At 48.6% G+C, this 23,644-nt stretch overlaps 1 protein-coding gene across 2 annotated transcripts in view; it reads left to right on the forward strand.

Annotated features, from left to right (window-relative positions):
• Nucleotides 1–305: 305 nt before the first annotated feature.
• FAM78B (family with sequence similarity 78 member B) overlaps nt 306–23,644 on the forward strand; it is a 100,926-nt gene continuing 77,587 nt past the window's right edge. The window contains exon 1 of one of the 2 annotated variants that reach the window (XM_009192924.4): nt 306–1,316. In XM_009192924.4, the coding sequence (XP_009191188.1) occupies nt 1,054–1,316 (263 nt within the window). In that variant the 5' untranslated portion in view covers nt 306–1,053. The remainder of the gene's footprint in view (nt 1,317–23,644) is intronic. The other variant, XM_031658992.1, reaches the window with a different exon arrangement.

A 23,644-nucleotide genomic window follows, 5' to 3' on the forward strand; every position in this document is an offset into this window, starting at 1 on the left:
ATCTCTGATAAAGCTGTTCCCCTAACCCTTCTGCTGCCCGAAACACTCCACAGCCCCTACCGGGCTACTGGGTTCCCCAGTGGACTCTGGACAGCGCCGCGCCCTGCTCGGCCCCACCCACCCCGTGGCGCTTGGGCCCGCCCTACTCCCCTACCCCACGGCACCACCTACCAGGGCCCCGCCCCGCCCCGCCCCGCCCCAACCCCACGTGCGGGGCCCCACCCCGGCGCTAGCGGCCCTTTAAACACCCCCACCCTTACACATTACCCCCCCACCCGGACGGCAGCCGGAGAGGGACAAAACTCATGGCGTACAGCCAGTTTCCTCCGCGGAGCGCGTCCTGTGCTGCCCCAGCCGTTGGGGCCCTCCACTCCGGGCCACAGCCTCTTGGCGCCCCCCGGGCCGGGGCGGCCGGGCCGAGGAGTGTCGACGCGGTCCGGCTACGGGGCGGGGCCGGCGGGAGCTCCGGTCGCCGCTGCCGCTGCTGCCTCCGCCTGCCGCTCGGGCCGCCCGCTCGCCCGCCGCTGGGTGCGCTGCACGCGGGGGGCAGCCGCGGTGCAGAGGTTCATGCAGCGGCGGCGGCGGCGGCGGCTGCTGCTGCTGCCGCCGCGGAGGCAGACAGACCGGGCGCTGCCGCCGCCGCCCTCCCCCGGCTCCATGCCGCCGCCGCTGCCGCCTCCTCCTCTCCGGCGAGGGGCGGGGGGCTCCGGCCCGGGGTGGGCACCACTCCTCGCAGCGCCGCTCCCCTCCCTGCCCTCCGCCCGGGCGCTGGAGCCGGCGAGGGCACCCTTCGCCTCCTAGGAGTGCACCCTCCGCGCGCCCTGCCGGAGCGAGGGGGCGGGCGTGGGCGGGCGTCGGGGCAGCGGAGACCCCGCGCGGCTGCAAGAGGAGGGGGCTTCCCCAAGGATGCCCGGCAGCTCCCGGTTCCTAGGTGCAAGCTGAGTCTGACCGGGAGCGAGCGGCGCGTCGCCATGCCGGCGTGACGCGCCCCCGGCTGCCCGCGCGGGCCCCCGCGCTGCCCCACGCCGCGCCGTGGGGGCGCCGGGCTGCAGGATGGGCTGTATCCAAAGCATCACCTGCAAAGCGCGGATCCGGCGCGAGAACATCGTGGTGTACGATGTGTGCGCCACCATCGACCAGTGCCCCACGCGCATCGAGGAGACCTCGCCCATCGTCCTGCGCTACAAGACCCCGTACTTCAAAGCCTCGGCCCGCGTGGTCATGCCCCCCATCCCCCGCCACGAGACCTGGGTGGTTGGCTGGATTCAGGCGTGCAACCAGATGGAGTTCTTCAACACCTACAGCGACCTGGGCATGTAAGCGACCCGCCGCGCGGCACGGGAGCGGACTCTGGGCCCCCAGCTCTGCTCGCCACCTTAACCCCCCTCCCCAGCTCCTTCCTACTGCTGTCCCCATCGTCTTTCTAAACCTTCCTCCCGCCTCCTCTCCCACCTCCCTCCTCCCTACGCTTTTGTTTCAGTGACAGGGCGGGTGTAGGGAGGCTCCTCGCGAAGGCATTTTCTCGTGGTTTGCTTCTGACTCCCCAGAAACGCGAGGAGAACGGTGCGGGGCGGGAAGAACGCGACAAGGAGGGTTCGAGAGGCGGAGGTGGGGATGGCTGGCGAGTGCCCGGCGAGTTTCAGGGCGCCGTCTGTGCTTTGTGGGGCTCCCCGGGAAGAGTTTGGGGGAAACCATAGAGGAGTGGAGTGGAGTGCCGGGGGCGCATGGGCTGTGCCGCGTGTCGTTTGGAGAAACCGGAGCGGGCTTGGAAGAGCAGGTCCCGGGCATCCGAGCGGGAGTTGGTAGTTCTGTCCTTGCCCTCGCGACTGTTGAATTTCGAACCCTTTTCCCCCAGGCCAGGGAGCCGGGAGGCGTTTCCGTTTGGAACCACAAGCCGGACATAGTTGCCTCTCTTGTCTCCGCGCCCCCTGGACCAGTTCTGGTGGGGAGCTGGAAGGCAACCGGGTGCGTCCCGGCGAAGCAGGGCGGATGGCCTTGTGCGAGCAGCCTTCGGCTGGCGCGGCGCGGAGTGTTTCTTATGCTAAAGGGAAGGATGGGTCTCTTGTCTGTCTAGGGTCCTTACTTTTCAAAACTTTCCTAACTGCGGCACTGGAAGGGATTCCCCTGGCGCCCACCGCCGAATTCTATCGGCAAGCTGGGAGCTCTCCAACTTTCAGCAGCGCCGGTTGGTGCGCGCCGGGCTTGGCTGCTGCGGTGAAGACAGAGGATCACCGCGGCTCCTCAACCGCCAGGGGCCGCAGGCTGTGGGCGATCGCGTCCAGGACTTTTATATTTACCAAATTTTCATAACTCCGCACCCGCCTCCTTTCAGAACTAGACTCTGAGCAGGTGGCAACGACAATAGCTAAAAGGTTTAGGGCCTGCCTTCTACCTGCTGTTACGGTGTAGGTCTAGAACACTCTAATTAGCCTGCAGCCTACAGGGAGGCCCTTTTTCTGGAAATTCAACTTCATTTCACTTACTGATCTAAAACTCTAGAGCTCCCAAGGTTCGCCTATTTAATATGGATATGGGGTGGGGGAGTTCCCATTTTAAAAGGTCAAACCATCTTTTTAGCAGCAGTTTGCAGGCTTTTTATTGCACTCTGAGAGCATGTAAGTTAACAGTAGTCATAGGCGCTAACAGAAATTTTGACAGGTCGTTGTTTCCTTTTTTCCTCCCAAAGATTTTGCACTTTACTCTTTGAGCACAAAAGCTTAATGCTAGAGAAAACTCAATTTCTAGTGAAGAAATGTGAGGCCCAGTTTCCAGTATGCCTCTGCACACTGTATTCTTTCTGGAAGACAGATGTGAGAAATGAAGGATATTTTATTTTGGGTGAATCATGTCATTTAAAAACAGACACACCCTCAAAAGAATGATTATATGTGAACACATGTGTCTCTTAAAACTGCTTTTTAAAATAAATCCATTATTTCCAGCCAAGTCAGAGAAAGCCACAGGCAGGGCCAGAGCCCTCCCTCTCATTCCCGTGGCGTCACCCTGATGACGGTGGGTTTTTGGAGGACAGCAACTACTCCCCTCAGCAGCCTGGGGCCTCTGGTAGAGGAGGCCAGGAGTGACTGTGCAGAAGCAGCCTCACTTTTCCCAAAACTGCACAGCGGAGCTCTCTGTTGCCTCAAATCTCTTATGAATAAGTAAATCAAAAGCAAATATGTAAATACAGAATTATTTCCATAGAACTTATTTTACCTTGGGAGAAGTCAAGTTGAGATATAAACAGACATGGTAGTTGAACTTCGTGGAATCTGTAGGGAAGATGTCCTCATTGGAACCAACTTTAATGGATATGAATCAGTGATAGGATTCCTGACCCTTCTCTACTGAATCCTTGCATTTGGGATTTGGAAAGAGGTGTTGTTTTTAAACTGCCACTTTTGGTATTTTAAGAATCTTGGTTTTCATGTAGATGTAGGATAGCAAAAATAGACCCCCAGTGAGTAATAAAGCATATTATTATAGATTTGTGTCCACAGTCTACCTGTTTTCTTCATGGTTGCAATAATTGCTATGTGTTTAAGGCCACTTTGGAGCCCAGATTTTAATGAACCAATATTCCACAAGATATTTATGCCCAGAAAACTTTGCTAGTGTAAACTTTTTAATGGGAACTCATATTGCATGAAAGTTACAGCAGTGTATTAGTTATTATGTGTACTTTAGCTGATACCTGGATTGTAAAAAATAGCATGGAGTGAATTTTCACCCCTGTGCAGTGTTCTGTCACATGAACCACGATATGGTGAGAGGGTCTGGGTTAGAAAACTGCTTTTTCATATTTTGAAAAGGATTGTGCCGGAGGAAATCCACCGCATAAAATGGCAAGAAACTTCTGTTTTACAGGATTGAAAGAAAGCCTGAGGTTTTGTGGTTTAAATTTTAAACTTTTTCAAGAAGAGGTAGGCTTCTAAAAGAACGTTTGAAATAGTTGATGGCCATGATGACCAGAGTTTAATTTGAACTTTAACTCATTGCCATGGCACTTCCTCGAATGATTCTATAGAAACCAGGCTGGTGAATAGTTGTGGCACCTATTTATTTCTCATTTGGCCCTGGTGAATCTTGCTGTTGCAGCCTTGAACAGACTGCTGTAAGTCTCATCCCTTGGGGAGCAAGGGCTCCTGACTTTCTCAACCTGTCAGTAAACAAACATTTACCAAATGCTTCTGATATACAGGCAGCAGCACCAAAGGAAACAAAGGAATATGCAGGCAGTTTTCACTGCTTCTCATTCTAAGATGACACATGCAGAGAAAAGCAGCGCTCTTGGGCAGTGTGAAAGAAATGCCTGAGAGAGAGAGCTGGGGGGCCAGGCAGGGTGTTCTGGAGGTGAATGGACTCAAGGCGAACTCCGAGGTATGGGTAATATTCAGGTAGGCAAGGAGGAGAGACTGATTCCAAAGGGGAAGATCAGCAAAGATACGGAGGTAGGAAAATAGAAGGTGTTTTAAGGGGACATAAGTTGGCTGGAGTGGAGTGTTCAAGGAGAACAGTAGGAGATGAGGTTTGAAAGGTAGCTTGGGTCTGTTGGGTGGGCCCAGAATAACACAGTCTGGTAAAGGGAAAGATTAAAGTCCGATCTTGACCAGACAGAGGGTGTCAGAAAGCTCTTCACACCTTCTTTATACCTCTTGAGTATGCAGAAGCTTTCCAACAGAGGTGGAAGGTGTTTATAATGGAACAGTTTTGAATGCTGGAGTACAACGCTGAAGAGGTTTCCTGAGTAAGATTTAAACAAGGAATGGGGTTCTTGTGCCAGGGATGAATGAGGTGAAGACAAGGTCAGGGAAAACCAGCAATAGCTAAAGGCCCTTCTCATTCTCTTTGAGTCTTCTGGGACTATAAGGGAACTCTCCATGGTCAGGCTAGGGCTGATAGTGTGGAAACCGTCTCCACTGCCAATTTGGAAAACTTTGGCCTGTGTGAAACTTTAGGAAGTCATAGCTCAGTCATAGCTTCAAGAGACAGCTCCCGCCTGTCCCTCTACTCCTCCTTCAGAGCCAGGGTTATTGAGGATTTGGCTGTACCTACCCACCTCTGTTGCCTGTGCAGTCTAGTCCAAGCTGATTTATATCCATTCTGAAACTGCTCTTGCTAAGTTCGTCTGTGATTTCCATGTTGCCGAATCCCTCAGACACTTTTGAGAGACACACAGTTTCAGCAGCATTCCTTGTAGACAGGCTTCTCTGTCTGGAACTACTCCTATCTTTTAGCTTCTATGCTATTTTTTTCCGCTGTTTCTCTATCTCCATATTACCTCAATATACAGTTAATGGGACTTTTTTCATCTGGTTCTGTGCTTTCCCTGGGTAATTTCATCCGTCCTAATTGTGGGAGATAACCTCTGTGATACACAGTCGCCTCCAGTCTAGATATGTGTGTGTCTTTGCACAATAATGATGTGACACAATGAAAGACATCTCAAGCTTAGGGTATCCAAACCCGAACTCTTGATCCCCACTATAGCTCCCACCCAAAATCTGCACCTTTGTCGTTCTTCATCTTAGTAAATGACACCTCCACTCTTTGAGTTGCTCGAGTGAAACCATCTCTATGTCACCCTAGATATTTCCTCACACATCCAGCCCATCATTAAATCCTAGTGATCCCATCTCCAGAATATATCTGTAATCCAGCCACCACTCTCTCTGTCTACTGCTACCATCTCAGGACATGTCACCATCAACTGTCACCTGTTCCTGCAGAGACTTTCTAACTGAACCTGTCACCACCATTCTTGTCCCCCTCCAGTCTACCTCCCACATAGCAGCCAGAGTGATATATTAAAAATGTAGATGTTACTACTTTCTTGCTTAAACCTTTTAATAACTTACCATTGCGATTGGAATAAAATGGGAAAAATCTCTTGCATAGGAGGCCAAGTGGGGGCAGATCACTTGAGCCCAGGAGTTCAAGACCAGCTTTGACCAAGATGGTGAAACCCCATCTGTACTAAAAATTCCAAAAATTAGCTGGGCATGGTGGTGCACGCCCCATTTACTCAGGTGGCTGAGGCATGAGAATCACCGGAACCTGAGAGGCGGAGGTTGCAGTGAACCAAGATCGCACACTCCAGCCTGGGTGACAGAGTGAAACTCTGTTTCAGAAAGAAAGAAAGAAAGAAAATCTCTTTCTGTTTTGTGAATTTCTGTTCTTAAGTGATGTCTTCCAGTCTTTCAAAAGAACCAACTTTATCCCAACTCAGAACATTTCCATATGCTGCTCTCCATCTGAAATGTGCTTTCTCCCTGCACTGCTCTAGCTAATTCCTGCTGCTCATTCAGGTCTCAGCCGTTATCTCCTCTGAGAGGCTACCCCTGATCTCACAGCTGAAATTAGGATCCTCCTGTTTTTTTCCTTCAAAACGCCCTGTTCTTGTACTGGTTACCATTAGTAAGAATGGGAGTGAGAATATAGTTATTTACTTAATTTCTGACTTGTCCACTACAGTATAAATTTCATGAAAACAGATGTCATATCTATCTTGTTTATGAACAGTGCATGGCCCGTAGCAGATGTTCAATAAACATTTGATACAAAATAAATGAATGAACTATTTTTCTGACCTCAAATAGTCTATGTCCTCTTCAACACATCATGTCTCTTCAAAATTAGCTTTTCATGTTAAACCTAAGCCTGATGCCACAAAGATCTTGAACCCAAGACACTCCAGCAGTTACTTAGCACTAGCTTATAGTTTAACTCTGCTGTGCTTTTGCATTATTTGTCCTGTGTTACCCCACCAGATGGTCTGCTTCTCAGCACAGAGCTTACTTCTGTCACTTCCTCTGTCTCCCTGAGGTGTTCTGTACACCGGGAGTAGTGTTCAGCAAACACTGAAGCCTCGCTCTCCTATCACCTACCTGCTGTAAAGTGGCATTCAGTGTGTACCCAAGGAGACCTTGTTGTAGCACTGTGCCACCTGCATCACTAACTCGCTAATCCCAGGACTTGTGGAGGAGAAGGCTAGAGACCTTGGCTGGTACAGTTATGTCCCCCAAGCTAGAGTTCCCCTTCTTGTTACCAGTTACATGCTGCTACATGCCCAGTGTGGCTTTAAGTGTGGCGCTCACTGGTGACCATAGAGATGGTCACACAGTTGGGCATTTTGCTCTTGAAGACCAGATCAGCCCATCTGTCCAGGGAGGCTGATGAGTCTCCAGGCCACTTGACCAATACCCATTCCCCCTCACCCCCATTTCCATTTTGTTCCAATCAGGAGGCTCATGGTCTGGAAGTAACCAGAACTGCTTCTCAGCAGAAACACTGGGGATGCCAATCTGGAGTATCAGATGGGAAAATGGGATCCAGTTCCTTTATTAAAGTCCTGAGTGCCCTTGAAGGGGAGATAGCCTAACCCCTTTGCCTGTAATCTCCTCCGTCTCTGCAAAAGAGGAGCAGCAGAGGATTAACTGGTCTTATCAGGGAAGCGTTAAGCTCACTAGAGATAATAAAGCACAACTCTGGAGTTGGAGGAGGGGTTGGAGAGATAGGGGAGGAAACAAATGATTAGGAAAAGATGTAGAGGGGGAGAAACAAATAGAAAGTTAACAAAATGTGGCTTGTGTCACCTGGGATATTAATCTGCACTCCAGGGCAGTGGATGGGTTGGGGAAAGCAAGGACAGGAGATGGACTGTGAGGGCATCAGACTGCAAGATATCGATGACCTTCCACAGGCAGCAGGGGCAAATGCTATTTTAGGGGCCAGGTCTGCAGAGGCATCATGTTCCAGGTTAAGGATGCAGACTGGCAAGTGAAAGGGAAATGCAAAGTCTGTTGTGGGGTGTGCGGTCCCAAATACCCCCTTTCCTTCTAATTCGTACTGCATTCTGATTTCATCTGACCCTCTCATCTGACCCACCTGGTTCTTGAGAACTAGGTACTATTATCATGCCTATCTTACTGATGAGGAAACTGAGTCTCAGGGGGTCAGGTAACTTGCCTGAGGCCATACGTCAAGTAAGTGGCCGAGCTGAGACTGCAGGCCATGTCTTCTGGCCCTGTGTCCTGGCTTTCTGTATACTGCCACAGTTTGGCCTGTGAGGGGACAGGTCAGCCCTCCATTCATATCAGCACTAGAAAAGTTAGTAGTCATGGCCGCTGTTATTGTCATCATGCACCTAGCGCTTTTCCTCAGAGCTTCTTGTAAGGGAGCCTAGGGTTGCCCAAAGGCTCCAAGTAGTTGATAGCATGGCTTTCTTCTTACCCAGCTTCCTTCCCTGGACCACTTTGGTCTACCGATAAGAAAAAGTTGTCACAGATAACAGAGGGGCCACAACTTCTGTTGTGTTAACACCAAAAAGGCCACAAGAAGTGGCTGTCATTTATAAGTTGGTTATTATGGACTCCTTTGAGAAGAGAAATAACAGGAAATTAGCAGTAGCAGGGCGTCCTGGTGAATACTCATGAAGCAGAGTCCTCGTGGTGCTGAGGGTCCCTGGAAGGGTCCCTGGTATGCCCGCCTGCACACCAACAGCAGAGCTGCCCACAAAGTGGGGTATTCCCCCACAGAGGCAGAGTCGTGAGGCAAGTTGCCTCTTATTCTCATCAATCCAAATCAGTGTGGTATTTAAGGATGGTTCTAGAGTTGTTGTTGTTGTTTCAGGTTTTAGTAAAGAAAGTGTGAGTGTGCCTGTGCCGGGAGAGTTGTCCAGATCGAGGAATGTCTGGAGATGCTGTTTGGGAAGGAAAAGAAAGACAAGGGAAAAAACACACATGAAAGGTCTATGTGCCTGGCACTGTGCGGGGTGCTTTCCATACATGGCCTCATGGAAATCTTACCCAGTGAGAGAAGTTATCCTATTGTGAGGTCCAGGGATGCTCAGTAACTAGCTCAAGGCCTCATGGCCAGCAAGGTGTCATGCCAGGAGTCAAGTCCATGTCCTCTGACTACTCTGTTTCTTTTTAAAAATTATCTATCTATCTATCTATCTATGTATCTGAGAAAAGGTCTTGCTCTGTTACCCAGGCTGGAGTGCAGTGGCACAATCACAGCTCACTGCAGGCTGGATCCCCTGGGCCCAAGCGATTCTCCCACATCAGCCTCCCGAGTAGTTGGGAGCACAGGCATGTACCACCACACCTGACTAACATTCTATTTCTAATAGACGATGGCCTTATCTCCCAGGAAGGAGGTTCTCTGAACTTGCTTTACAGAATAGTAATAATGGACCTAGCTTTATCGGTTTTCTCTGATTTCTCTATTTCCTCCCTCCTTTGGAAACAGAGCAAGTTGCTCTGAGATCATGTATGTGAACCTCCTTGCTTTCCCCCTGAGAATGGCATTGGTGGGTAGCTGTAAGAGCCGTATCTCTGTGAGGGGCCAGGAGTAAAGACAGCAGGGAATAAGCTCCTTTCATGCCGAGGAGCACTTTCCCTGGGAGCAGGGAGATGACATCCTCAGCTCTTGGGCTGCAAGCTGGTTGATCTGGGCGGTAGCTTTTAGCCTTGTGCCCATACCTTCAGGCCCTAATGGGCAGCCCTGGGCCCTAGCAGACAGTCACCCAGACCACCCAGGTACTGGATATGGAGTTCTGTTCATCCCTCAAACTCTCCAGGCAGTTGCTGTTCAGGTGGATGATTAGGAAGAGAAGGAGAACGAGGATTCCCTTCTGGTAGTGGAAGGGACCCCTGGCTGTGTCATCAGCTCAGTGGAGATGCCTCTGGCTCCCCAGAATTCCTGCACTATTCCTTTTCTCGAGGCCCCTTCAGGCTACCATGTTAGCCATGTGGACCCTGCTCCCTCATTAGGTTCTGGGGTACATGCCAGTTGGAACTGTTCACTGTGCCAGTGGAAGATTTAGCTGCTGGTTCCCCAGCACAGGGTTCCAGTCAGAAGACCTGGGTCCCAGTGCCAGCTGCATGACCTTTGGCAGGTCCCTTAACAAGTCAGCGTCCAGTTTGCCTGTACATAAATGGACAGTAATAAGATCTCCCCTATCCTAATGCCATAGGGATTAAGAATCAACACTTGTGATTTTTGTTATTACAGAGCATGCTCGTTATTATGGCTAGAGGATGACTCTGGATCAGCCTTAAGGAACAGGGAGGTTGTGGCTGTGGCCCTGCAACTTCCCTGGACAGAGAAGCATTCAGACTCTGGAGAGGGGTCTCTGGTCTGTCAGCTATACAAACCTCCCCTACAAACCCACTCAGAGATAGAGGGGAGGAGAAAGGCTTGCTCTGTACCTCTGGAGTCTGAGCTGTTTTCTATTCCAACTCAGAGGAGGGCACTGGAGGCCCCCCTCCCCGCAACGTCATGTCACTCAGAAGTCACCCTCCTTGTTCTCCTCTAAGCTGTAGACTTTGGGAAGCCTCCGGGACCCTGGCTGCTCCTAATCCCTAGGCATGACACCTGCAGCCTAGCCACATCCTTGTGGGGACTTCCTGCCCCATCCCTGAGCCCTACTTTGGTAACAGTGTCACTCAGGTTGGGGGAAGGAGCTACAGTTTGTCCAGACCAAGGACTTGAGGGCTGGGTGATGCTGGAGCATGTGAGCCATGCTGTTCATGCTCAGGAAGGTTGTGCAGTGTCTGGCTTGGGTGGACAGTGAGACCAACACCTGAAGTCATTTGTGTCCAAAGCTGTGTTTAAGGTACTTTATTCTTTGCAAGCCCCTTTCATGATTTTTGTCTTCTTTATAAGGGGACCTGTCACAATTAACCTCACAATAATCATGAAACATTTAAGGCAATAGTTATTCCTATTTCAGATAAGCAAACTGAGGCCTAAGGAGATTAAATTATGTGTCCAGGGTCATCCTGGCAAGCACTGGTAGACTCAGGCCTGATGCTCAGGCGTCCCACCTCCTCTCCCAGTGCCCCCCATACTGAGTCCATACTCAGCCAACCAAGAATGGGAGTCGGGGATGGGAGAGGTCATCCTCAGAGCCGTGTGCATTGGGCACCTCTGGCTCAGCCAGCTTGTGGACACTTTTAGGGGCATCATTTATGGTGTCTGAAGACAAGAGAGGGTAAACAGGACCACCTAAATGTCTTCAACAAGCGCAAAGAGAAATTTTCAGGCTGTCAGATTAAAACAAAATAAATAAGGCCATTTTGTTATTAAAACAAAATAAAGGATGGCACATCAACAGGGTCACTGTCGCAAAGCCCCTGACTGGCTCCTGCTCCTGGGGCCTGACCTTTCAGAGCTGTCTGGTGGGCCTATGTCCGGCACAGGCTCTCAGAGGCTGTTAGAGGCCTGGCTAATGGGAAGCAGTAAATCGGCGTCCGCAGTCAGCACTTTCGGCAACATCCTGAGGGAGCAGGCAGAGGCTTCTGGGGCATGCGTGACGGCAGGTACAGGCTTTGGCAAGTCCAAGAGCTGCCAGAAACAGGCAAATTAGATGTTGCTTTGCCCTCGGCATGGGGGCGCAGGCTGGGATGTGTAGGGGAAGAGAGGCGTGAAGGGAATCAGACATGCCCGTTCTGTGAGAGCAGGATTTTACTTACCTTCCAGTCCCTCTCCCGAGACCACACACACTGAACCTCCATTCCAAAATGGCAGTCCCCACACCTGGGCTAGGCAAATCAATTCAAGAACAGATTTTTTGTTATGACTTAATGATTTGAGAGTCTGTTTCAAGCTTCCAGGAACCATCTTCACATTCTTTAGGAAGGATGAGTGATTTATGCCACAAACTGACCCCCAAACTCCTGTTGAAGTTGTTTTCTTGGCTTTCAGAACCCAGGAACCTGTCTTTTGCTAAGAAACCTGCACACACTGAGTGATGGGCAGCTATGTACTCATCGTCTGTCTCCGCATGAAACCATAAGAAACTTACTCAACTTGATGATAACAACAACTAGTTGTTGAACACTTAACTAGTGCCAGATGCTTCAGATGTACTGTCTGTGAAGTAGATAGCACCATTATTTTCCTCATATTAGAGAGGAAGCGGAGGCCTACAGCGGTTGGATAACATGTCCAGCATTACTCAGCTAAGTAGTGCCAGAGCCAGATTTAGAAAGCAGGTCAAACTAATTCCTGTGACTCCTTATGATGTTGTACTGCCTCATGAGGGTTGAACGAATGAATGTCCAAATGAATGAATGATCAGGAGGTGTTCAGGATATTGCTTGAGTGTTTGCTTTTGTCCTTGCTGAGGAGACCTGGGAAACAAAAGGTTTAAATCAAATTGGAAATGGCTAGCCGCCTCGCCTCCCAGCTGCCTGGTTCACTCAGCTGCTCAGGATGTGATAATAATGAAACCAGGGTCTTGGGACCAGACCCAGGGGACCATCCCAGCACCAGACGCAGTACTCTGTCCTTTCAGCTACCTCACAGGTGACTGTTACTAGCTACCAGTCACAGCAGGATCTTGATTAAAGAGGAGAGAAATGGCCAGAAGAATGCAAGTGGTAGATCAACAGAACCATCCTTAACTCACAGGGTGTTGTAATGGTGCGGGAAATCATCTAGCTCATTTGCTTCTTTTACAGGTGGGGACGCTGAAGCCCAGAAAAGGGCAGTGCCACAACTAGTGAGGGACAGAACCAGGACTCAGATCCAGCCTGGGTCACTGGCTCACTCTGTGGGTCAAGGCTGGAGGCACCCAGCACACCTAGTCTTCAAAGCAGCAGTCAGCAGTCACCACCCCCTGTTTTTTCATCACTGCCAGCCCCCCACCCCCAACAGGTTTGCTGAGGGTCCAGGTCTTCAGGCAGAGATGGCCACCTGCCCAGGAAAGAAAGGTGCACAGGGTGCAAGAAGAACCCATCCCTTGGCAGCAGAGAGGAACTCAAATTAGCCCAAGGGATATCTACACAGTTGCCAGGAGCAGAGAGTCCAGCCTATTTTCAGTCTCTATATGCAATGATTAGCAAGCAAGAAAGAAGAGGGTCTCCCCAGAGACACCTATCACAGATGGCAGGAGATGGGAGGGCTTGGCAGCCCAAGGGAAGGGGAAGGTATGGAGAAATTGAGATTTAGCCGGGATTCCCAACAACCCAGAATCCCTTTCTTCCACCCCTCAATACCCGCCTCACCCCAGCCCCGGTGCTGATGGCATGCATGGGCCCTCCTGGCCCCCTACCCACACACAGGAAAGGTATTGTCATAGCCCGTGGCAGCTCTAGAAGAAATAAGATCCAAGTAGTGTCAAATATGACAGATTGTGAGGGGGCCACGGGCCCTCCCTTGACAGCAGGGCTCAGCTGGGAGGCCTCTGTAGAGCAGAACAGATGGGAGAAGTCTGAGAGGGATATCCTAGCAGTGTGGAGACCCTGTCTGTGTTGTGACTTTTAGTTGGTTTCAGTCCATTCTTTTGTCGTTTTGTTTTATTGAGGCATTTCAGCATAGGGGCATGATTAGATGGTGCTGTGTCTGCTTACCCTAAAGGAGGTGTGGTTGGGAAAGAATGGGAGGGAACAGGTCCAGGCAACACCCCATTTTGCTTTGTCCTTGTTGGGATCTAAGAGGGGTATAGAGGGAGGACTGGAGAGGGAGGTGAGTGTGTACCTCTGAGCAGCCTGCCACCACTGCCTGTCTGGCTTACTCTAAAGCTGTAGTCTATGTACCACTCCATGCTGCCTGTCATGAGCACTCTGGGAATCCAGGGCGATGTCATGTGGTCCACCTCCCCTTTACATAGTCCTGTTGCAGGCTGGCCCTCCTTCTCCAAGTTTGCACTGGGACCTGGCTTCTGCCCTCCCTGGAGGCCTCTATAGAGGAAGAGGCATCCTCATGTTTCCTGGGCTATGTGGACCCTTCGCTGTTGTCCTGCCTGCCTGGCATGGCCTGTTCGAGACCTGTAGCTCGCAGGGCTCCTGCCTGTCTGATCGATCCGCCTTGCTGCCTGATACTCAGTATTTGTTGCCAGATTCCTGCCTGCCTTTGAACTGCTTGTTCATCTTTGTGTCCATCCCAAGTTCTACTGGCTTGATTTCTGACCTCTGCTTGTCTTGGGATGGTCACTCTTTCAAGCTGCAGGACTTCAGCTAGATGCCCTTCCCCAAACCCCTGGACCCTCCCCCCCACTTCTCATTGACCTTCTGACTTGTGTTCCCCATCTCCCTCTGGAGAGAGAAATACGGAAGGAACCACAGCTGGAGGAGCAAAGCTGTCCTCCACCCTTGGAGGAGAACCATTCACCCGTCTCCTGGGAACCCGTGAGTCACTCTGTCCTGCACATTGCCTCCATGCCTAGCTGGGCTTCTTCTTTCATCTCATGAGTGGGTTTCCAAAAACCATGGATGATCTTTATAAAGAAAATTACTTGTGATCTAAAGGGGCAACTCAACTAGAGTTTTGGGTGGCTGGTGAGGAAGCTGGGAACAGTTAAAACCAGAGTACTGGCTGGGCGTGGTGGCTCACGCCTGTAATCCCAGCACTTTGGGAGGCCAACGCAGGCAGATCATGAGGTCAAGAAATCGAGACCATCCTGGCCAACATGGTGAAACCTCATCTGTACTAAAAATACAAAAATTAGCTGGGTGTGGTGGCACGCACCTGTAGTTCTTGGGAGGCTGAGGCAGGAGAATTTCTTGAATCCCAGAGGTGGAGGTTGCGGTGAGCAGAGATCGCGACACTGCACTCCAGCCTGGTGACAGAGTGAGATTCCATCTTACAAAAGAAAAAGAAAAAAAAAATAGAGTACGGAGAACTTCCTCTGAGTATATGGGGTTTGGAATCCAGAGGGCGCAGGTTAAAGGGGGATTGATTCAACAAGTGTCCAAGGCCAGTTCAAATACAGCAAGTCTGCAGCAGAGAGGGCGTATGAAAGAAGCTTAAGAACATGGTTGTCCTCTTGGCAAGCATCTTAAAGGCCTGAATATCAAGAGTAGATTCTAAAATGTGGAAAAGAGAACAATTAATGGGGTGCAGGCAGGGCCAAGAGAAGCTATGGTGAGCCTAGTTCCTCGCGACAAGACCAGACAAATTCTTGACCTTAGGTACTGCCGTGTCCTGACAGCACAGAACTGAAAGGCCTAGGCAAGGTTAGCAGCTGCTCCTATCCTTATCCTTGACACCTGAGAACCACCACCACCACAGGCTTCTGTGCTGCAAAGTTCCCTGAGGTAACATCTCCAGTTGGACGGCTGAGCAGATGGCTTTAGGTAGAAGATTCCAGAGAGGGGAGGCGCTAGGAACACTGAAGGGCCGTTCTACAGCCAGGGTGGACATCCTTCTCCCTGGCCAGTGCCTGGGCTGCTGGGATTCTCAGATGTCTTTGAGAAAATTTGTCTTTTCGGAACCTATATCTGACAGAGACTCTAGATAATCTAATCTGGGTAACTATGGGGTTGCTTAATCACAATTGAAAAGTCTTTCAGAGATGGGACTGTTGTATAATTAGGCTGAGAGTTGGGGCCAGGGGAAGGTTGAGTACTGGTGTGGATTTAGTGCTAATGGGCTCCTTCCTGCTACCAGGCCCTCAAAGTTGAATGGAAGGGGAGAGGTAGCATTTGTCTACATGATAAAGTTTTTGCGGAAACCCTGTCTGTTGACCTTTAACCTTGGGATCTGTACATAGTTACTTTTTCATGAAGCAGCTAATTCTCTTTAGCCAAATGGTTGAACAGTTGAGTAGGTCTGGCACTTGAAGCAGAGATACTTGGGTACAGCCCCTACTGAGGAGTGTTTGTGAACACCTGGAGGCTAAGATGGTTACTTGTCCACTTACATCCGGCCATGGTTTCTGTGGTTGTATCAGTGACTTCAGATTGAGGGATCCTAGGCCAACAATTGGACAAACTCACTGCTGAGCCAAGAAGAGCAGGATGCTTCTGGATCAGAACCCAGGAATGTTTAGAGCTTTATTCTAAGAGGCAAGAGTCTTCCTTGGATGCTGGGAGGGTGTTTTCGAGATTTACCTTCAACATCTGGTGCTTCCTGAAATGTCTGGTCATCAGAATTAGAATCTGGAATTATACCTTACTACTTATGACTTTCCACAAAAAGGAAAATCTTGGAATGTTTTCATGCCATCCTCAAAAAGCAAAAAAAAAAAAAAAATTGAAAAAATATTCTATCAGAAATGCCCCTGGTTAAACTGAAGCAGAGTAACCAGAGAGAAAGAAGTAGACGAGATAGTCAGATTGTCTTCATTGAGACATTTCAAAACCACAGGCCAATTTACAGGGTAGCATTGAACTCCTGAGCTATTACAAGTCTACAGGCATTTGTTTCCAGTCTCAAGTGTTCAACTTCTCTGATGCTGTCCTCTATAACCCAGCACAGAACCGAGGTGAATACCCCTGCAAGCTCCTTGGCAAAAATCAACTTCTATGTCAGATTAAAACCCCAGTTCTGGGTCATACCATCCAACTTCTAAGCGTTTCTGATTTATCTCTATTATACTTTTTAATTTTTTTATTTTTTAAATATAGGTAGAGACAAGGTCTCACTATGTTGCTCAGGCTCGTCTCAAACTCCTGGGCTCAAGTAATCCTGCCTCTGCCTCCCAAAATGCTGGCATTACAGGCATGAGCCCCTGCACCCAGCCTGCTTCTATGTATACTTTAAAAGAATGTGTATTTCTTGTTGTCCATAAGATCCCACTTGCTAGTTGTATTGTACAAATGTTCTATATTCTTGGTAATTTTTATGTTTGATCTATCAGTTGAGAAAGTCTGTTGAAATTTGTGTATGCTAGTGTGGTCATAATTCTTTTTGCAGTTTTTTCATATTTTGCTTTATACATTTTGAGGATGAGGCTGCTTACCTCTTGAGTTGTGGATTTCCTCTTCATTTTTGACCCCTAGGAGTTTATTTTTGCAAATTCAACTGTGTATTCAAGAAGAAACTTGGAATGTGGGAGTTTTTCAGGAGATTTAGTCTATTATGATTTACTTACTATATTCTTCTGTTCCTCAGTTATAGACAAAAGTGAGCTTTTCATGTCTCCTGTTTCTGATTTGAATGAATGTCTTTCAAAGCAAGCTGCCTATCTAGGCAAGGCTCTTTGATAAAAAGAACTGAGGTTTTTTTTTACTTAGCACCCCACTGTTAGGGGTGAAGTGGGAGCCAAGGCACTGGGAGGGTTTGGGTCTAAGGCCAAGGGCAAGAGAGTCCAGCACGTTGTCCCACTGTGCACTAGGCACAACCACCTGGGGTATATTGCTGCCTCAGCAGACCCAGTTTCTCTGAGATGCATTCCTCAGACATCTCAAACCCCCTGATGCACAGCCATCCTCAATTGTCTCTGTGCAGTATCGGAGTGTGAAGTAGCTAGCTCCAGGTTTCTCTGCACCTGTTCCCTGACTTTACCTCCAAGGCTCACTTTGCACTGGCATTTGGCTTCTGGCAGGCAGGAAGCTTGTTGCTTTCTTCTCTTCCAAGTGGCTCTAGGAAGGACCAGCAGAGGGAGGGGAGGTGGGAGAGGAGACCAGGAGGCAAAGCAATGTCATTTGGAAGGTGCAGCCAGCAACCCCCAAGAAGGCACACATGCCTAGTATCACCCTGCACTCAGCAGGCTGACACTGAGGTGGGGATGGAGCATGGGGATTCCCTGTGTGGAGCTATTCTGCGATATGGAGCTCAAGGTGGTTGGGGCCACATAAACCTTGAATGTAATGAAGAAGGCTAGGCTTGAAGTTTAACGTTTACAAAAATGCTCCCATGTATGTTACTCCTGTTGAGCCTCACACACACGTTTAGAAATGGTATTATTGTTCTCCACGTGATGAGAGAAAACCAAGGCTCCGCATGCTGAACTGATTCAGCAGGTTTACATGGTTAGGAGGTGGCCACACTCGCTATCCAATTCCAAATTGGTTACTCCCTTTAGGTAGCTGATGCTGGAAAAGGGGAAAGTGATAGAACTTCTGAAGCTGAAAAGACCTTGGAGATCCCAGTCTTCTTCCTTGACTTGACAGGTGAAAAGACATGTAAAAAGAGGTAAAAAGGAATTGCCCAAGCTCATACAAAAAGCTGAGAGATCCTCAAAGGATGGAGTTTATTTTAAAACGTCTGTTTTTTATAACAGTTCAATTCAGTGAATGTAATTTTTATGAATCCTTATCGCTTCTCTGAGAAACCCACTCTGTGGTGGGATGACAGTCTACAGGAATAACCTAGCCGAATGGACAACTGCACTGGGAGGAAAGGATATGAGCTCCCTTTGTCACCTGACCTTCCTGGCTCAAAGTGACAGCACAGGTTGTCTCCTCTCTCATTTCCATTGAGTTCCCATTAGAAGTCTGAGCTGCATCCCAGCTGCCTGCCCGCCGTTGGGCAGATCCTTTTCTAATGCAGGTTTTCATCATTGATTCATCACCTAATGGGAACAGATGAACATGAGGTGCTAGGCGTTTACACAAATGATATCTCATTTAACACTCATTCACATTACCTCTATTTCACATATAATGAAACTATGGCTCATGAAAGACCATGTAAGTTGCCCAAACTTTCAGTGCTGGAATCAAAATATAACACCAGGTTCGAAGAATTCCAAAGCTATGCCTCTGACTACCATCATGTGTATATAGATGCTTCACCTAAAAGAGAAAAGGGAACCTCAGATTCTGAGCAGGGCTTGGGAAAGCTGGGCACAGCAAATAATTTGAACATCTCATGGCGAAACTATTGCAATCACTCTTCCCAAATTACTGTACCAGAGGTATTTCGAGATTTATCTGTTAGCCATAAGACACTCCTTAAAACATCTGATTAGAGTTGAATTATTTGAGTTACCAGCTCTCTAGATCCCTCATATCTTACTTTGCATTCATCTGAGATTGCTAGATGGGTTTCTACAAAAAGAGATTCACTGTTGTTAAAGTTGAAGTGTTAAATTAACAGAAAGAGTGTACCACAATGGAGAGGAGCATGAGATTCAGAAGTCACCAGTCACCAAGAATTCATTTCCCTTAACCCCTCTTTGATTGCAGGCAACATTAAAAAGCACAGACTTTGGGCCAAGGAAGTGGCTCATGCCTGTAATTCCAGCACTTTGGGAGGCCAAAGTGGGAGGATCACTTGAGCCCAAGAGTTTGAGACCAATCCAGGCAACAAAGCGCAACACCACATCTCTACAAAAAATACAAAAATTAGCCTGGGGTATGGTGGTGTGCACCTGAAGCCCCAGCCACTTGGGAGGCTGAGGTGGGAGGATTGCTTGAGCCCAGGAGGTCAAGGCTGCAGTGAGCTATGATTGCACTGCTCCGCTCCAGCATGGGTGACAGAGTGAGATCCTGTCTCAAAACAAAAAGCAAAAAACAAAACAAAAAAAAACATGGTCTCTGGAACCTTAGTATGTGAGTTCAAATCCTGCTTGCACCATTTACTAGCTGTGATTTCAGGCACATTAACTGTCTGAGCAGGGGGAACGCAGTAGACCCATAAAAACAGCTTGACAATACCATAATTTCCCATCCCGCCTTCCCCAGACAGAATTGTGCGAATTCTCTAAAGCATCCTTACGGGTTCTAACTTATTCATCCTTTGGACTCGGTTCCCCAACTTCTTGAGGAACTTCTTGGGGTCTGGCCTGAGCTGGCTGCAGCCATGAGAGGACATCCCTGGGCCTCCTGCCCACTGATGCTCATTTAGGCATTATTATCCTGGCATTGCCTGCTTTTTGTCTCTGAAACCTTAGCAGACCAGTAAGAGAGGCTGGCTGTTACCTTCAGCAACCCCTAGGACTTTTCTGAGTGTGCTCACCATACACACGATCAGCCTTTCCTGTCATGGTGTTGAGCAAGTTTCCCCTCCTTGTGTCCACTGCTGCACTTTCTAAGCTGAACTTTGTTCTTTCCTCACCACCTCTCCTAGGGTAAGGCTCTTTCTGATGATCTCCTCCTAGATCTGGTCTCTTATGAACTCCAGTCAAGTGAGTACCAGACCTGGAACTCAAAGCTCTGGGATGAGGTTATGAGCTCAGAATGTCTAGGAACCTTACAGCTTTGTGTGTGTGCTTGCTGATGTGAGGATCAGACCTGCAAGGAGACATCGCAGGTTAGTCTCACAGAGTGGTGAACTGAGCCTGCGCATTCAATACAGAGGGAGGTGAATGACCTGAAACTTGCAAAGAGGAAGCTCAGGATAACTCTTGCCAGCACAAATGAAATGAATGCCGATGCTCAGAAGGCCATTTCTACTGTTGTTGAGAGGTTGACTGAGATGTTCCCTAAGACTCATTATCTATGATTTGTCTACTTTTAACATCCCACTTCCGCTCTGCGTTCTGAATTTGAGCATCAGCTTAATGTGCCGCCCTTGACCCATTGTATATTCACAACTTCTCGACCTCCTTTTTCTGAATGTGTGGAGACTGTCATAGGCAGCCTCAGACCCCCATTGCCCTTGGCTTAGTAGATCTCTGACCTTGGAGTACTTTTAGCCCAGTTAGTTTTTAGAAATCTCCTCCTAAAACTGGTAAACAAGAGCAACTTTCTGTCCGTCTTCATTCCTGTGGGACTGCATCATCCTACCTGTCTAGTCAGCAGCTCTTACTATTTTATCAAGCACCAGCTTTATAGCAAGCACCGTACTAGATACTACGGGACTATGAAAATCAATAAGTTTGATTCAACGTAGAAGAAATGTCTCAGACAGTATCCTAAATAAACATAATGCCTTGTGGTCCCAGATGCCGTAAAACCCTGAGTGAAGAAAATAGAAATTGGTCCTTGGGTCAGAAGTCTTCAACAGAATGGCAGTGGCACCGTGAGACATGAGTCCATTGAACTAATGTTTTAAAGCATCCCCCTGAATTGCCCTCAGGGAAGATTTTGGACCTTTTGAACAATGTTAATAACCATCCTTCATCCTTCATGCAGGTAGTAGAAGCTTACAGAGTGCTCTCATTCACATTTCTTTTGCTCCTCACAGTAGCTGTGAGAGGAAGCAGAGAAGCTATCATCTCTCCTTCGCAAACAAAAAGAGCTAAGACTTTGAGAACTTATGTTTCTTGTCCAAGGCCAGAAGGAGGAGACAAAAGACTAAAACAGTATCTTCTGACTCATTATCCAGTATTTGTCTACTTTACCACCCTACTAGCCTTCAGGTTGTGAATTTAGCATCAGTTTAATGTGCAGCCAACCAAGAAAAAGTGTTAGTCACATTTCATTTGAAAAGCTTGCATGGATGGGCTTCATTTGGTGCCAAAAATGTGTCTGACTTGAGATTGTCTTTGATAAGTTACAGATCCAAGACTAGATGTTTTGCTGGATTTCTGCTAAGATAATGCATTGTGGCCTTAGAGTCCTAAAGCAGCTGGAAGAGAATTTTGGAAAACATCTGACTCATCCCTTTCCCTCCTCCATGCAACTGAGAGGCAGGCAAATATCCTGTACGCAGGCATCTGTTTGCCCATCAAAAAGCCCTCTTTCCCTTTGAAAGCATGGGCAAAGTGCTGCTGCCATGATGGCACCTGGTACCAACCTACAGGATGCCTTAGTGCACCCTGAGAAGGTAGGCTTCAGGCAGTGGAGTGAGACAGGTGGAAGCACACCCAACATGTAAAATCTTGCTTTGGTACCATGTTTAGGAGGCACCTTTGACTTGCAAAGATAAACTTGATGGAAGCAGCTTTGATGGAAGAGGTGGAAGTCTGAGGCAGGGATGGTGATTCCTGCAGTGCTTGGCCTCCTTAGTTTGTGGATATCAGAAACTGAGAGGGGTTCCGCTTTTTTGTCCGGGGCCAGCCAGTTGGTACAATCTTCACCATGACTGGAATAGACCTGACCCAAGTTGAGGGCATTTCCCCCATCCTCCCACGTGTTGTCTTTGGTGTGGTTTGAGATTCAAGAAACTGGGGACTGAAGTATCCTTTAAAATGATAGTCAAGTCTGGTAGGTGGTGTGAGTCCTCCCAACCCCCACCCTACCTCTATCTTTTCCAAAGAAACCCCAAACTCCTCCCTTCCGTGAACAGGAAATCAAAGGAGTGGGTTGCCTTTTTATGGAAAGATTGGTGGGTTCACAGCAAAAGCCCTGGGTGAGGTGCCATGATGAAGAACAGAAAGGGGTTTCTCCCATGAGGAAGTGGCAGGTCTCTCCTTCTTTTGTGGGCTCCATACCTTTGATGTGCTTTTCCCCTCTTGCAGCTGAAGATTTTTGCCTTGAGGAAAGTTAGTTTACACCTTGTTGCTGGAGAAAATAGCTGAGGATTGAGAGATAAACAGCCACCCACTCTCTGTCTGTCAAGAGCCAGTACAGTTTAAAATGAATGGGGACCTCCTTCTGCCCCTCTTTCCGCCCACCCTATTGCTCTCTGATCTTTCCTTCTCCATTATGAGGACAACAGCCAATCTCCTCCTCCCCATCCCTGCCTCCCACCTTTGGACAGAGACAGATCAGAGTTGAGCTAATCCTTTCAAAAATATTTAATGTTCATGTGCCTTCCTTGCATAGAGGCAGTTTAAGGGTTCCTGCGATTCTGGATTTAAATCTGTCTCTCTCATTTCCTACAAATGTATTGCCATCTGTTGATTTCATTCCTGTGACACCCACATCAAGATCATTCATAAAGAAAATCAGGCCCATTTCTAGACCCCCACCCCCACCCCCCGGCCTTACTCACAGCTCTCCCCAATCCAAATGCCTGAGCAGGGATCTGTGAAAACGCTAACACACACATGACAGACTGTCAGGAAATGAAGAGTTTGGTGTTCATCTCCTAAATAATTGGAAGTGGGCACCCACCAAGCCTTTCATTCCTGGGAACCCTGGTTACTGGACCCCCATTAATTTGGGCCCAGGAGTTCTCTGGTGCCTTTTGTCAGCTATTTTGAATGCGTCAAAATAGCATCCAAATAGGAGGGACATTCCCTCCCCATTCTGCCCTCAACCCTCACATACACTGTGGTTCATAGGGTTTGGGTAAGAACTAAAAGAGATGCTCCATGCAAAGTGTTTGGCACAGGGCCTGACATGTGGTTAGGGGCCCAATGCTTTGTCGGTGATGGTGTTTTAGTATATGCAGTTCTGTTGTTTAACCTCTTGATCTTTCTCAGATCTGTGCTTTCCTCTCCACCTCACTTCCCTAGAGCAACCCTCACTGCCTCTCACTTTCATTACTGCCGTGGCCTCCTGATGGGCCCCTGTTCTTCCCGGCTCCACGTTCTTCCCCTCCACCACCTGTCCTCTGCACCACAGCCCAAGTAGGCAACTCAGAATAGAAATCTGATCATATCACCCTCTCCTATTTAAAAGCCTCCTAAGGTTCCCCATTCCCTTCAAGATAAAATTTACACGCCTTAGCAAGTAATGCCAAGCCTCTGTTGGCCTGACCTTTCCTGGATAGGGAACCAGAAACATCTCGGGCCTGTCTTCATCTGCCAATCTGTCTTTGGCACTGGGGCAGAGCTCCACCACATGGCATGTAGCTCCCAGCCGTGATGCCTCTAGACCTTTGCATATGCTGTTCCCCAGCCAGGCTTACCCTCTCCTCTCCTAGAAGACACCTGTGCATCTCCTCAGAGCCCTCCTTGGCACCCTTCTCGCAGTCTGAATTATTTATCTTCCCTGCCACTGTCCCAGCCTCTACTATATATGAATAGTTAGCATATGTTCAGAAATATTTTATGTTTTAACTCATTTAATCCTCACAACAACCCTGTATTAGGTACTGTTATTATTATGGTTACTTACAGATAAGGAAGTTGAGACATAGAGAAATTATCTGATTTGCCCAACATCTCACAGCTCTTAAGAGCTAAGATTTGAACCCA

The sequence above is a fragment of the Papio anubis genome, chromosome 1 (assembly GCF_008728515.1).
Source record: "Papio anubis isolate 15944 chromosome 1, Panubis1.0, whole genome shotgun sequence".
In the NCBI taxonomy this organism is placed as follows: domain Eukaryota; kingdom Metazoa; phylum Chordata; class Mammalia; order Primates; family Cercopithecidae; genus Papio; species Papio anubis.